Source organism: Canis lupus, chromosome 23, assembly GCF_003254725.2.
Source record: "Canis lupus dingo isolate Sandy chromosome 23, ASM325472v2, whole genome shotgun sequence".
NCBI classification, from domain to species: domain Eukaryota; kingdom Metazoa; phylum Chordata; class Mammalia; order Carnivora; family Canidae; genus Canis; species Canis lupus.
In genome coordinates, this window is record NC_064265.1 from 48366217 (window position 1) to 48381125 (window position 14909).

At 42.2% G+C, this 14909-nt stretch overlaps 1 protein-coding gene across 1 annotated transcript in view; it reads left to right on the forward strand.

Moving 5' to 3' along the window:
• The window catches only part of ARHGEF26 (Rho guanine nucleotide exchange factor 26), a 112763-nt gene that overhangs the window by 2726 nt on the left and 95128 nt on the right, over positions 1-14909 (forward strand). The window contains exons 4-5 of the mRNA XM_035705114.2: positions 401-440; positions 4217-4362. Coding sequence (XP_035561007.2) covers positions 401-440; positions 4217-4362 — 186 coding nt within the window. The remainder of the gene's footprint in view (positions 1-400; positions 441-4216; positions 4363-14909) is intronic.

Genomic DNA, 14909 nt, shown 5'->3' on the forward strand with positions numbered 1-14909 from the left:
AAAGAAATGACATAACATTTTAGGGGTCCCCTCCCAACCCCCTCACCTCTGCAAGTATAGCAGAGTTCAATTTAACAGTGATTGGTGAACCCTGAGTAGTGAAATGAGCTGAAGTGCTGGTCATTTGAGGATTCTCAAGCTGTTTTGCTGGGGTGTGGGGGACATTGTACGTTTTATTTCACCGTTTAGTGGGTTGTACATTTTATTTCACCATTTTAGTGGGTTATAGTCAGATGAGTGAACTACTCAAGGGATCATCTGCTGTATGCTTTTGGAAATCCAATGAATGTAACAAGTACTTTTTCTTAAAATAGCTGTATTTTTTTTATTTGGCTCATTCATACATAGTTTGCTTTGCTTTTTCCTTTTTTTTTTTTTTTTTTTTTTGCTTGTTTCTTAGAAAAAAATGCTGAAAGGACAAGGAACATTTGATGGGGAAGGTAAGCATTTGATTTTCCAGACTTTTATTGCTGCTTCAATGTGGAATATCAATTATAAGTTGAAATCCAACTGCAGTAACAAAAACACTTAAGATGAGAAAAATGTCCAACTTCTTCCCAAATTATACAGTACAAAGCTCTGCACTAAGCTAAATTTTCATCCAGTAATACCAGCAGTGAATGGAATTAACGGCATTCTTTGTAAACTGATAACTTTGTCTGCCAGTGTCCTGGATTTTTAATTCTTATCTACTCTGACTCTATCCTCGCCTTCCTTGAAAAATGGAAAAAGGGTGAGAGCTAGTCTAGCTTTTTAGTTAAAAAATCCCAATTTTGGCATTTAGCTGTTAAGTCATATTCCCTTTGACTTCATTATTCCCTTCCCCATATTTCCACATTTTAGTGTCACTTCTGACTTCCTGTTTGCTTATCAAGTTTCAATTTTAGGGAAATCTAACTCTCCTGGCTGCTAGAACATAGTCCTAAGAATCTGTAACCCGTATAGAAAAGCTGCTTCAGCCAGGTGTTCAAGCCCTAATCAGATTAGTGGACTTTGGTAAACAGAGGGGTCAAGTGTCAACCGACTGGAAGAGCAGTGGGAAGCGAGTGAACAGCCCCACCTGCAGAGCACAGTGGAGCTGAAGGTAGTCACTTCCTATCATACTTTGAAATGTTAGGATTTTCTGACCTTTAAAGAGTCATGAAGAAGGGTAAATAAATAATCACCCAGAGTTGTAAAATACGTAAATCTTAGGTGATTATAAACTATTTCCCAATAATAATTCTTATCAACATCCGATCCCTTGGAGTAGTTACACAGGACCAGATTAAAAAAACAGTTTTCATTGCACCAATCTTAGGAAACTATATGGAGAAGAAACCCTGATACAGTATTTTAGCTGGTTTGGATAAATTCATCTCCCTGGTTTTATAATTAGAGGAAACTGGGAACTTGGAGAGGTTTAGTGCCTTGCCCACTGTCACACAGCCTGTCCTAGGACATGTGACTGGTTCTTAGTCCAGGTTGCTTCCTTTTTTTTTTTTTAAGATTTTTATTTATTTATTTATAAGAGACACACACAGAGAGACACAGGCAGAGGGAGAAGCAGGCTCCCTGCAGGGAGCCCGACGTGGGACTGGATCCCGAGTCTCCAGGATCACGCCCTGGGCTGAAGGCGGCGCTAAACCGCTGCGCCACCTGGGCTGCCCCAGGTTACTTCCTCTTATATCCCTTTGTGACCATGAAGTGAACAGAGCATCTACCCAATAGGTATTTAGAGAGGTGTTTTGCATCTTCTCGAATTTGACGTTGATTCTGGGATCTTTGTCTCAAAGGGTCAGAAATGTTGAGGGTTTTTTTTTTTTTTTTTTAAATGTCAGAGGACACAGCTTTTTTGCAGTTCTGTGTTGTCTCCTTTTAGATGGAGCTGTTTCTGTGCACTCTCGTGTCTCTTCTCAAATATAATGACCTAGAAATTTTTCTCACACATGTGTACATGAGGAATACAGAATGCCTACAGTTAATGACTAACAAGAATGTAGCTCTGGATCAGGTGCAGTAAAGTGGTAAGAACCTCTGATGGTGGAGCCCGGGACCTGGGTTCCTATCCTACTGCTTCTGTCCATCGGTGGAGTGACAATGAGCAAAGCATCGTAACCTCACGGAGCCTTAGTTTCATCATGTCTGAGAGGAGGCTAACGATACTATTGCCTGCGTTGTGGGAACAAACGAGGAATCTTATCAGCAGTGTATGCATGTGTTTTGTGTCAACCACTGAGGACTTCAAAGAGCCCTACAGAGGTGTGGTAACCGGGTCTTTACCCTCATAATCGGTTTTACATGTGCAAAACAATCAGAGGACAGTAAAATCGCGCAGTTGACTCCAGTATTATTTTAGTCCTGGTGCGTGCGGAACCCGCAGCAGTTGATGAGAGAGAAGGCGGATGTTTGCCAGCTTTGGTAGGTGGGAAAGGCGTTGTGAGCTCAGGATGTCCTAAACCAAATTCATGGTCTTTCCCTCTAAAGGTGAAGGTCTTCAGGGGTTGCCATCTCCTGCTGTGCATTTGTTGGCGCCTGCAGACTTAGGGACCTAGGGAACATCCTTACCACATCCCTTTCTCTGACACCCCCCCCCCCCGCCCCACCTCCAGTCCATCCCTAATAGCCCAATTCTCTATTCTTCCATAGTAATCCTCGTCAGTCCCCTACACAGTCAGTATTTTGCTCCAACGATAGAATCAAACCTTTCCTTTCCGTGGATTCCCACTGCCGGCAGGATAAAATACAGTCTTGGCTGTGTGAAGGAAATCCAGTTGTTTTGTACTTGGGATAAAATCCAGTTTTTTACCATTGCCTGCAGACTTCTGCTTGATTTAGACCATCTGGCTCATCTCCCTAAACTCACCTTGCCCTTCTGTCCGCCAGACACCCATGCTCTCTACCTATGGACTTTTGCCTTTGTTCTTCTAAGGTATTGTGTTTCTTCTTGCCTCAGGGCTTTTGCATATGCTCGCTCCTTTATCTCTGTAGCTTCTCAGCTTTCAGATCTTAGATTTTTCTTAGTAACACCTACCTGTCTGACTCCCAGACTGGGTCACACCCTGCTGAGACTGTTCTCAGAGCACCTGTATATAGATCATTCAGTTTATAGGTAGGTTTATGTACAAGATCATTGTGTTCTCAATCCAACGATAACTTGCCTTCTCACTCCGAGTGAAAACCAGAGGAGCCCTTTGAATGGCATTGAGGCAAGGGCCTCCATGATCTCCCCCTGTACATTCCCAGCCCTTATGTCTTAAACTTTCTCCCTTCCCTCACCCAGTTCATCCATTTAGGCCTCCTTGCTGATCCTTGTACGTATAGAGTATGCAACAGACTCCTGTCCCAGGACCTTTGTACTTGCTGCTCCCTCCAGTGGTGTATTCTTTCCCCAGCTGTAAGGTGGATTGCTTTCTTACCTCTTTCAGGTCTTTGCTTACATGTCATCATGGTGAGGCCTTCCTAAATCACCCTATTTACAATCTACATTACCCCCTTGTAACGCTCCCCTGCTTTATTTTTCTCCATTTTATTTTATTTTTCCCTCCTTTATTTTTCTCCATGACGTACCAGCATCTGACATAAGTTCTTGGCTTATTGCTTGTCATTCTCTGCTCACCCTAATGTCTGCTCTATGTAGACAGAGATTTTTATCTTTCTTGTTCATCGTTGTATTCCTAATGCCTAGCCATTGTTGGCATCAAGTAGGCATTTTCTAAACATCAGCCGAATGAATACATGATTGAGTGACATGGACTAATAGCTTTTCCTACTTTTAGCTCATGAGGGCACAAGAAAAGTCTTCTATTTTCCATTTACTCCCAGCTGTTGGCACATTGTAGGTATACAGTAGATGTTTGTAAAATAGGTAATGAATGGTGATGGACATTGAAGGAAAGGTAGGGTGTGAATCCAGTTTAACCACCACCACCACCCCCCAAAATAGTGATTTAACAGGCACAGCTCTCCTCCATGAGTGGTAGACAGAGACATGGGAACTTTGCTTCAGTTGCTATTTCATGTATGGATCCCTCCCCTTGCCCTACCCATGAATTTGAGGCAGAGCTAAATGAGTGAGAAAAGTCATTTTTTGGTTAATAATTCTTCAGCAACAAAATCCATTCAATTCTTTGTTTATTAACCTGGAGACCAAACATTGTATAAACCTGGATGTTTGTTTAGAACAAGTAGCATGATAATGGCAGTTAGTGACATATGGGGTTTGTATTTGTTGCAGAAAATGCTGTCCTATATCAGAACTACAAAGAAAAGGCTCTTGACATTGACTCTGATGAAGAGTCAGAGCCCAAAGAGCAGAAGTCAGATGAAAAAATTGTGATTCACCACAAGCCACTGAGGTCCACATGGAGCCAGCTCTCTGCGGTAAGTGTTTACCTTTTTCTTTCCAATCTGTGGGCAGGAGAAAACCAAGTTGTGGAAATTAGGTCTGGATGTGGTTTTAATTTTTTCTGCTAATGATCCTATGACCCGAAAGAGAAAGATTCTTCATTTTAGGTCGTGAAATGTTTCTTAAAACTCTTCGAGCACTAGTGAGAATATGGATTTTGACACTTCTGATTAGGAAAATTAGATTTTGACAAAATGGGGTGCCGTGACACCGATATACTATACTCTGGAACTTTTTCCTGCTTGATAATCTTTTCTCATATTTTTTTTAATACAGTGTATATAGAGAGGTAACTTAATCTATCCTGAACTTTATCATAATCATGGCTCTATATATACAAACATGTATGCTTGTCTGTGGTCAATAGGGAGTTTATGATGGCTCTTCCTTGGAAATTTCATTTACTTTAGACACATGTATGTGTTCTCGCAGCTGATTTCCTTCTGTGCATCTTTTGTGTGAGCGTGTCTGACACTTACTTTGTGTTGATGAGTAATTTATCTTCTCTGCATCAAACCTCTTTTGTTTGTAGCTATAATTTCTCTTCCTCCTGGCTTAACAAATGTCACAGTGTGCTGCTGAGTTTACTTGATAGGAGTTTGGGCACAGCATCTGTGGGCATCTGATGCATTACCAAGTAGAAAGGAATTTCCATGGCTGGCTTGGGTGGTGGGAGCATTGCATCAAAAACAAGCCAGTACACCTCTGTGAGTCCCTTAGGCAACATGGGTGCAGAAGTGATTCCCTCTTAAGCTGAAATGAGCATTGTTCGGAGTCCGGAATCTCATATTCAGTCAGGGGACACGCCGGCTTAAGGAAAGGAGTTGGTCTCGTAACCGGGCCATGGGAATGGACGGACGCTGATGATGGGAATGACTTCTGGTCGGATTCTTCCTCCTTTCGTCTTCCCTGCGTTAGAATTCAGAATTGTAGAAACTGAGCCCTTTCTCTCCATCTCCGTCTTAACCCCTGATTCTGTTCTAAGGAGAGTTTATTCTTTTCCAAAGCCTCCAAGGTGTGGCATGCTTAGTATATGCCACAGACTGCAATGCCTGCAGGGACAGGGCAAGCAGCATTATAAGGGATGCTGGGGAGTGTGGATGCTGAGACCTGGTGGGGATTGTGGTGAACAGACCCCATATAACCTGAGCAGCTGCCACTTAGCTCGCACCAGCCCAGTGTTGCCGGACCTTCTGATATTTAGAGAAGAGAATGCAGAAATCCAGATTAGTTTTTAGTATTATTAGTATTAGGACAATTAGTATTGTCCTAATTCAAGGGTTAGAAAAGTGACGTGTGAGGCTAACAAAGTATTTATGGGCCGGTCTTGTCTCCTATGCCAACAGTTTGGAACTCCTGTGATATTTCTAGGTTTTGCATATGTTCAGGTGGTAACACCTGTTCACAGAGCTGACATAGTGGTAGCCTTGTAGCCTTGTATCCTGATCTAATGATCTCATGATATTATATACCGAAGCACATATGTGGAAGAGCTGGGGACAAGGCCCTTGGAGGCCGCGTTGGCTGTAAATGGCTGTCATTCCGTTGTTGGTGTGGACCATTTGGCAGAGGATCCTTGAGGAGAAAGCTGTGGATTTTTTGCGCTTTCTCCATGGCCAACAGCTGCGTTTGTTAGCACGGGCCTAAATCTTGCTGCTGTTCTCTGAATGCTAAACAGAAATGTATACTTCTGTGCCGCTTACGCTCTCATCCTACCTGGCTTTAGTGCAGACAGGCAAGCTGCCTTCCTTAGGCCCCCTCAAGTTTGGCTTTCATCTAGATTAACAAATGCACATTAGACTAATACTACACTTCCTTCAGTACATTATCAAATAGGGGCATGCATGTCGTTTGGCAAAGGGTAAGTGTACCAATGGTGCCTTTTGTTAACAAGATTGCTATCAAAAGACTAGTGATAAGATGTAAGACTATAAAGTGGGTTCTAACTTTGGTGTGTGTTATCTCGGATGTTAGTGCTCCCAGGAGGCTCGTGTGTATTTATTGTGTTGCTTGGCAATTACATTTAATCAGAGCAGCTTTGGACTTTGCCACCTTCCATTCTTAGACACCAGCCTGCGTTTTCTTTGCGCTTTTCGTGTCTCCTTTTCACACTTAAAACATTTTACCTTTTTAAAAAATATATGTAAAGTACTTCAAACATGCAGAAAAGCTTAAAAATAAATGTGTGTAATAGATTTCTGGGTACCTGCCACCCACATTGAACAAATGTTAACATTACAGTATGTTTACTGCAGATCTCTGTTTTTTTGTTTTTTTGTTTTTTGTTTTTTTATTTTTTAAGGAATATCCAGTTAACCACCCTCCTCTCCAGTATGTTTCTCCTTTCTGCCTTCCCAAAATAATCACTGTCCTGACGTTCTCTTCTGTACTTCCCACGTGGGTTTTCTACCCACTAAAAAGATTGCAAGCAGCTCTGGCTTTTAGGAAAGTAGATATTTCAACACAAAAAGTGGTCATTACTGTTCTAGAAGCCTGGCAGTTGTCATGTCCGAGTTGCAGTTAGGACCCTGAAGAGAGGAAGCTTTGCGAATTAGGAACAATGTCAGGATGTTTCCATAGGGATCTGCACCTCTGTTTCTCTGTGTGAGCTCATGTCCTAATCCTCCTTCGTGGAGGGGCTGCAGCAGTGAGCGTGGATCTCAGAAACATCCACTCTTCCCATGCATACTTTTAATGTGCCAAATTAATAGGGTAGTCCCCATCTCGTCTTGCATCTTGTCATGTCACTTTAATACAAAACCCTTATTTGAGTATGGCCTCCATCCCAGAAAGAGAGGAGGATGCTGGTGGTGGTGGTGGTGGTGGGTGGTTCTGGGTGTGAGGGTATGTGTGAGCCCACATGTGCATTAGCTCTGGTTGATGGTTTTATTTTCTAAAAATCTATTTGTTGCAAACCCCTGCTTGCCTCCTGGAATGATGGAACTTCTCTTACCAGCTGACTGTGAGGAACATTCAGTATGCAGCAACTTGCAGTAACTTAGGGTTGTTACATAGGTCTTTAAGCCTCCAATCTGTCGTATAATGCCTTAGTGTGCTTGTTCATACATCTCCTTTGGTTCCATTGGACAATCACACAGGTGACAAGTGTCCCCACTTACATGGCTGGGAATAGGTTTCACGGTAGTGTTGGGATTATCTCACAATCAGGGAGAATTAGAACGGTGTAAGAGGCGTTTATTTGGACTTCAAGAAAAGGGAAGGTCTAGCTGCCACACACTTCTGGAGTCAGATTAAAGCAAATTAATGGTGATGTACTTCGCAGGGGTGCCTCCTCCAGCAGGTTCTCCCATCTAGCCATGGCTCTTCTCCAATAGTTAGGAATACAACCCCAGGCTCCTTAGGATCCTAAGACAGTGACAGGTTTACTCTTCATTCACTTGATTGTCAAAGGAGGTAGGATCCCATCTCTTCCAGTCGATACAAAGTAGGTTGGTGGGCAGTAGGATGTCTTCATTCCAGGGGATATAATGTTGTGCTGCTCTTGAGTCCTGCGAGAACACTAATTACATGAGAAATCATTTAAAATGATTATGGTTCCCAGTTTTGAAGGGCATGGGATATGAGGTTTTGAATGTGGAAAGTCATTGTTGACTTCCAGAGATCTGTGCCCAGAGACTCGGAACCTGCCACCCACAGGTCGGTAGCCCAGTGACTCACCTGGAATGGCAGCATGAGGACTAAGTCAACAGTTCTTAGATCTCTGGGAAAAGCCTGTGGGTTTGAAGAAAAATATTGATATTATTATTCTGGAATGGAACACTAAGGACTTGTTACGGTGAGTGCCAGGTGGGCAGGCACTTGAGTCCTGGATGCAAAGTGATCTCCCTAAAGTTCATCCTTTAATGGGATTCTGGAAGCATTTACAGTATGACAGAAAATAAAAGATAGATCTTGACTGGAGTCTTTTTGTTTTTCCTCCTAACCACACCTCCTCATCCCGAGGTCTCGAGATCACGTACTGTGTACTGTGCATGTACTGAAAAAATCCTGATTGTGAAACCAGTGTTTGTTTTGTCAAGATCAGCAACAGCACCAAAGCCACACTTGCCAGCCATGCCCTGACCCTATTTTTTCTTTTCTTTTCTTTCCTTTCCTTTCCTTTTCTTTTCTTTTCTTTTCTTTTCTTTTCTTTTCTTTTCTTTTCTTTTCTCTTCTCTTCTCTTCTCTTCTCTTCTCTTCTCTTCTCTTCTCTTTTCTTTTCTTTTCTTTTCTTTTCTTTTCTTTTTTGCCATGGGGTGCGTTTGTGTAATTTCCATCACCTTGACATATCAGGTACTTTTGAAAAGGGTGTTCAGACCCCAGAGGCAGCAACAAGCACGTGGGCAAACTGCACTGGAATTGAGCACCTGATACGGTCACCCTCTGCTCTGCTCCCCTTTGGCACTTGCTGACATGGGGCTTTATCAATAATCTTAGATCCTTTTGGGTATCTCTTCAGTTTGTTCAGAAATTTGAAACTCTCTAGTTGGGATCCGGTCTCTCTGTTTCCATCCGAGTGTTCCTGCAGCCGTGCGTAGTGTGGCTAACGGTCCAACGGGCCATCTGACGTTAGGACCTGGGTCTCTGAGTCCTGGCTCCGCTCTTCGGGCGCACATTGTTTGCCTCTGGATGACTTTCTGGAACTGCCAAATGAGACAGGACGATTTGAAAAATGGTGATTTTTCTATAAATACAATTTCATTCAGTTGAACGTATAACAGACACTTTGGAGACTTAGCCGTTGGATCTGATGGGACTTATTCTTTTAGAATTTACACTGTGTTTATTGTGAAAGACCTACCGTTGTTCTACTAAAAACCAGAGCTCCACGGATGTAATAAACCTGAATATCATCCTTTTGGCAGAAATGCTTTATGCGTTTAGAGGTCGTAGAAAATTGTGTCCCTTTTCCTTAAATTTTCACACTTGTCTGAATTTTCAGGGGTTCAGTGACTTGCTGCTTAAAATAATCTCTTCAGTCACATCACATAACTTTCCACTCATGTTTTGCAACATTGTGGTCTCATAAAATTATTTTTTTTACCTTACATGGTGATTAATGCCTTTTACCATATCTATCTTTTGTGTCTGTGGTTTTTTTTTTTTTTTTTTTTTTTTTTTTTAATACTCGTTTTTCACGTCTGGCATGCTTTTAGCACTCATAGTGGAAACAGTCAAGGCTTTAGATATATACTTGTCCACACTTTTAAATTGGACAGTAGGTTTCCTGGAATGTTTATATCTTTGTAAACAGAAATAGAGATCATGTGCCTACACCTGAGACCCATGCAGAGATCCTATTCTAGCTAAGAGGGCTGGAGCTGCGGGCCTGCTTAGCTGAGCCAAGGATTGGCCTTTATGCTCCTGCCCTTTCAGTATTATTAGATTATGGTGTTCTCTTAACATTTCTGAAAATTAATTTTGATTTAATAAGTTCTCCATGTTAAAAAAAAAACATTTCAGATAAGACTAAAATCTCTTTTATCATATCTGCGATCTCAATCTCTTTCCCCTACCCTATAGGAATGCTATTCTCAATTTGGTAATGTTCTTCTCAAAATCCCCGTATATACATTTAAGGGAAATATAAAGATTGCATGTGTTTACTTAAATATATACTCCACAGCTTTTACAATTTCCTTTTTTTCTGAACTATGTGTCTTATAAATAATTTTGTGTCCATACATGCTGATTTTCAGGGTTCTTTCTAGTTTCTGCATTATTCTGTACAATGCATATAGTTTTTTCCCCTTTCCTTTTGGGAGTTACACATACCTTGAGAATATAATAAAAACTTGGAGGAATGCATCTTTAGAAAAATGCACACACACGTTTATGTTATTCATTTATATATATTTTTTAATATTTCAGTTTGAGGATTTTGTTTTTCTTGACTTTATCTCCAAATATGGGGAACACCTTACTGGAGCTTTCTATTTTTTTTTTCAAGATTTTATTTATTTGGGGTGGGGGTGCAGTGAGGAGGAGAGGGAGAGGGATAAATAGACTGTACTGAGCACAGAGTCCGATGCAGGGCTCATTCCCATGACCCTGAGATCATGACCTGAGACAAATCAAGAGCCAGATGCTCGACCAACTGAGCCACCCAGGTACCCCTGGAGCTCTCTATGTATTACGTATAATTTCCATGTTGTTCATATCACCTTTAGAAGTTTTCCTTTTTTCTGAATTCTAGCAGAGTTGGAACTTGAACTTTAGAAGTTTTCCTTTTTTCTGAATTCTAGCAGAGTTGGAACTTGAACTTTATAAACCTTTCTGAATAATATATATAGATTGAAGGGAAAAACTGCTCAAGCTGCAGCTGAGTAATGAAAGGACAATTGAATAATAGATATGCCAATGTTTATGTTCTTGATTCTCCAGAGAGAACAATAGGGTGTGAAATGTAGGTATGGGTGCACCATGCCCCTAGGGAGGCAGAGCACAAGACAGGTGCTCCAAGAAAGTGGGAGGAGATGAGCACAGAGTTATTAAATTTTGATTGGCATAACTACAAAAAGACATTTCAACCAGAAATCTAGATTTGAGACCCAATACAAAGAGGGTCTCATTATTTCATTGAGCAGAAAACCAATGAGAGAGATGGATGAATGATTCCTTCATTCATCTGGTCTTTATGGAGAGCCTGCTCTGCTAGATGCCCGGAGATAGAGCAGAACAGACTCCACCTTGCTTTCATGTCCTTATAGACGCCCTTCGTGGTGAGACAAGTATCAAATAACCCCACAAATGAAAGACTTATAACTGTATTAATGCCATGAAGGAATGTTTGTGTTGCTCTGAGATCCTGTTCGGGGAGGGCACCCGTCTGGGCAAGGTGCTGTCAACCGGCAGATGGTGGCAAAGGAAGAGACAAAAGCCACCATCACTGGCATGTCAAGATAGGTGTCTGGGTGCAGTTGGTGGTAGGGGCCAGGGACAGAATTGAGGAGCTCCAGGCAGAGATACTGCCCTGTACGGAGACCCTTTGGGGGTAATGGTGGGTAAGTGGAATTAAAAAAAAAATTGGTGTTGGGGCAGCCCGGTGGCTCAGTAGTTTAGCACCGCCTTCAGCCCTGGGGTGTGATCCTGGAGACCCGGGATCGAGTCCCACGTCGGGCTCCCTGCATGGAGCCTGCTTCTCCCTCTGCCTGTGTCTCTGCCTCTCTCTCTCTCTCTCATGAATAAATAAATAAAATCTTAAAAAAAAATTGGTGCAGCTGGGGGTTCTTGCTCTACTTGGTGGGCACTTCCTCCTCCCGTCTCTAAATGTCAGAGGTGCCCTGGCTCCTACTTGGGCTTCTTCTCCGTGCCTATTTAGTGATCTCATCCAATCGCGTGGATTTAAATACATCACATACTCTGATGACTTCCAAGTTTATTTCTCTAGACTGGACCCTTCCCGCAACTTTCAGACAAGCATGCCCAGCTTCTTTTCTAATATATTTGGCATCTCAAAGTTAACCTGGCCAAAAGTTTACTTTTGCTAATTCTCTTCTCTCCCACCCAGACCTGCTTTTTCCCACAATATACTTTTTTTTTTTCTAAGCAAATAACAATTCCATCTTTCTAGATGCCAGGGTCAAAAACCTTGGAGCCATTCCCCACTCTTCTCTTTATCCCTTAACCTCTTACAGTTTGGTGCAAAGCCTGTGTGTTGCCTTTACCTTCAGAAGTGAATTATCCACACTGCTTCTCAGCTCAATTCCTGTATCTACTGGGGTCCCCTCTACATCCCCTGTCCATGTAGCAGCATATAATTATATTGTTATTTGTGATGCTGTTAAAATATGCTGAGATACTGTCTCTTTGTTCTGAACCCTCCGGTGTTTGCATCTTCATTAGAGTCAAGACCAAGCCTTACAGTGGCCGGTGAGGCTATGGGATCTGGCCTGGTTACCTTTCTGGACGCATCTCCTGCTTTCTCCTACATCTTGCTCATTTATTGCTCAGTCACACTGATGTTCCTCGAATACAAGGTGTACTCTGTGCCAGGGCCTTGGCATTAGTGGTCTGCCCAGCTTATAGTAGCTCTTCTTCCAGAGAGCCACATGGTTTTCTCCCTCACCTTCTCCCTAGCACCTTTTGAATATTTCTTATCCTCTTCATGACGCTTACCTCTCTTACATACTGTGTGGTTTCTTTTTTTTTTTTGGTTAATTGTCCATCTGCTCTGCTGGAATAAAAGCTGCCTAAAGGTAGAAGTTTTGGTTCATTTTGTTTCCTATTTGCGTAGCACATGAAATAGCATCTGACTTACAGTAGGTGTGTAGTAACTATTAGCTGAGTTTATGAATGGATCTATAAATAAATGAATAAATGCAGAATCCAATCCCACAAATGAAAATTAATAGAAAGTTACTGAGCAGTGAAAACAGCGAGGAAGTTTCCTATTCAGGGACCATTTGGAGACTGATTTTAATTTTTATATAAAAAAAAATCCTTAATGGTTGGTTAGCTATATCCTAGGTTGATTGATTTTTTATTTTATTTATTTATTCATGAGAGACACACAGAGAGAGGCAGAGGGAGAAGCAGGCTCCCTGTGGGAAACCTGATATAGGACTCGATACCAGGATTCTGGGATCATGCCCTGAGCCCAAGGCAGGTGCTCAACCACTGGGCCACCCATGTGCCCCTGCATCCTAGATTTAATATATGTCTTTGATACGTTGGGGAACTTGGCATCTTCATAGTTTAAAATTATGTTAGCCTGTGGTAGGTATTGGCTACTATGAAATCAAATTCAATGGCTGTCTGGTTTTTCACTTGGTATTGCTTTTGGGGAGGTAAATGAGATGCATTCAAGAACAATAGCACTCGGTAAGAATAAGGTGCAATTAGGTAAAAGGACGGAAGGTTCTGCTACTTTGAGGAGTTCTGAATAACTGCTGAAAAGGCTCCATCATACTGAGCTTTGGATTGTGGAAATCATCTATCAGACTCTCGAATTTACCCTCTCGATCTTAAGATGTGCCCTTGTGGCGTCTGCTCCTATAGTCCGATGACGGCACTGTTGCTTAAGACCACAACCTCGGAGTGATTTGTCTCCATGACGAATTGAGAAGTCGTGACTATAAAAATTATTAGTGAATCTTTAAATACAGAACTTGTGTTTAAAAATTTCTCAAAATTTGTAGATTTATCCAGCCTGTTGATTTTCTACTTTAGTCCGTGCTCTGTCTTAAGATTATCACGGCATTCGTTATCTGAATGCCTATTACTTGAAGAGGTAAAGACTATAGAGCCCACGGGTAGCTTCTACAGAAGTATGGTTGCCAGTGAAAGGAAACGGCAGATTATTTTCCCTTTTGGTGTGGGAGATAAACAAACACTGCCACCCATCCAACCCAAGTCACCCGAACATGGAGTGGTTCCCATTTTGAAGTGGCAGGAAACTCTGTTTCAGATGGTGATACGCAAAGGAGTATGATTGTTTGCTCAACTGAGCAACAGGGAGCCCTTATATCCTTATATCCGCAAGGGTTCAAGGTCTCAGGAGGAGCATGCAGTGCAGCAGCTGACTTGCGGGATAGCTGTAGCTCAGGAACTCTACCATTGGTCATTATGAGGATAATTTGTTGACATGCAGTTAAATTATTGACCAAATATTTGCAGAGGACTTACTGTGCACCAGGGACTGTGCTGGGTCATGTAGCCCTCAGGACAACAGCATGAGGGCAGTAATGTTTCTCCACCTTGTATCGAGGCAGCTGAAACTAGGAGTGTTAAATACTGTTTTCCTCTCCTATTTTTGTTAGGGTTTGGAGACTACCTGGAATGGAGCCTCTCAAGTTTCTCTTTATCATGCATGGATACATGTGCCCAGGGCTCTGGGAGAGCAGGAACGATATTTCCCCTCTGATGTTTGGCTGATGATGTGGCTCAGTAACTATCTCTTCTTGTCGTGAACTTCTTTCCCCTTTTTACCATGGCTGTCTTTTCTCCTGAGAGCTCCTGCATCCTCTGTTTCTGAGTTCTCCTAACGTGGACTCGAAGTTACCTAGCGTGGGCCTAGCCACCTCATGTTACCTATTGGCTTCCAGATACAGCCACCCGTTCAGTTTCTTGAGAGATAATCATATTGGATTAGATCAGCTCAGCACTTTCCTGCCACTTACTAGGCCACTTTTTGTTGTTGGGACAGGTGCCTAACTATTACTCTATTCCAATCAGCTTTGGCCTCCATGATGCGTTATGGTGCAAAATGTGGCCACCTTAGGTTCTTTATTTTATGGATCCTGTGAGTAGAACAGCTTTTCTTTTCTTTTTTTTTTTTTTTAATTTTTATTTATTTTTTCACGAGAGACAGAGGCGGAGGGAGAAGCAGGCTCCATGTAGGGAGCCCGATGTGCGACTGGATCCTGGGATCACGTCCTGAGCCAAAGGCAGATGCTCAGCTACTGAGCCACCCAAGTGCCTCTAGAACAGCTTTCCTTGTAGGGGTCTGTGTGACCATTCAGTGACGTGGCTGACTTATCTAGTTGTAAATTTACACACAGTGGAGTCGATGTTGCACAAG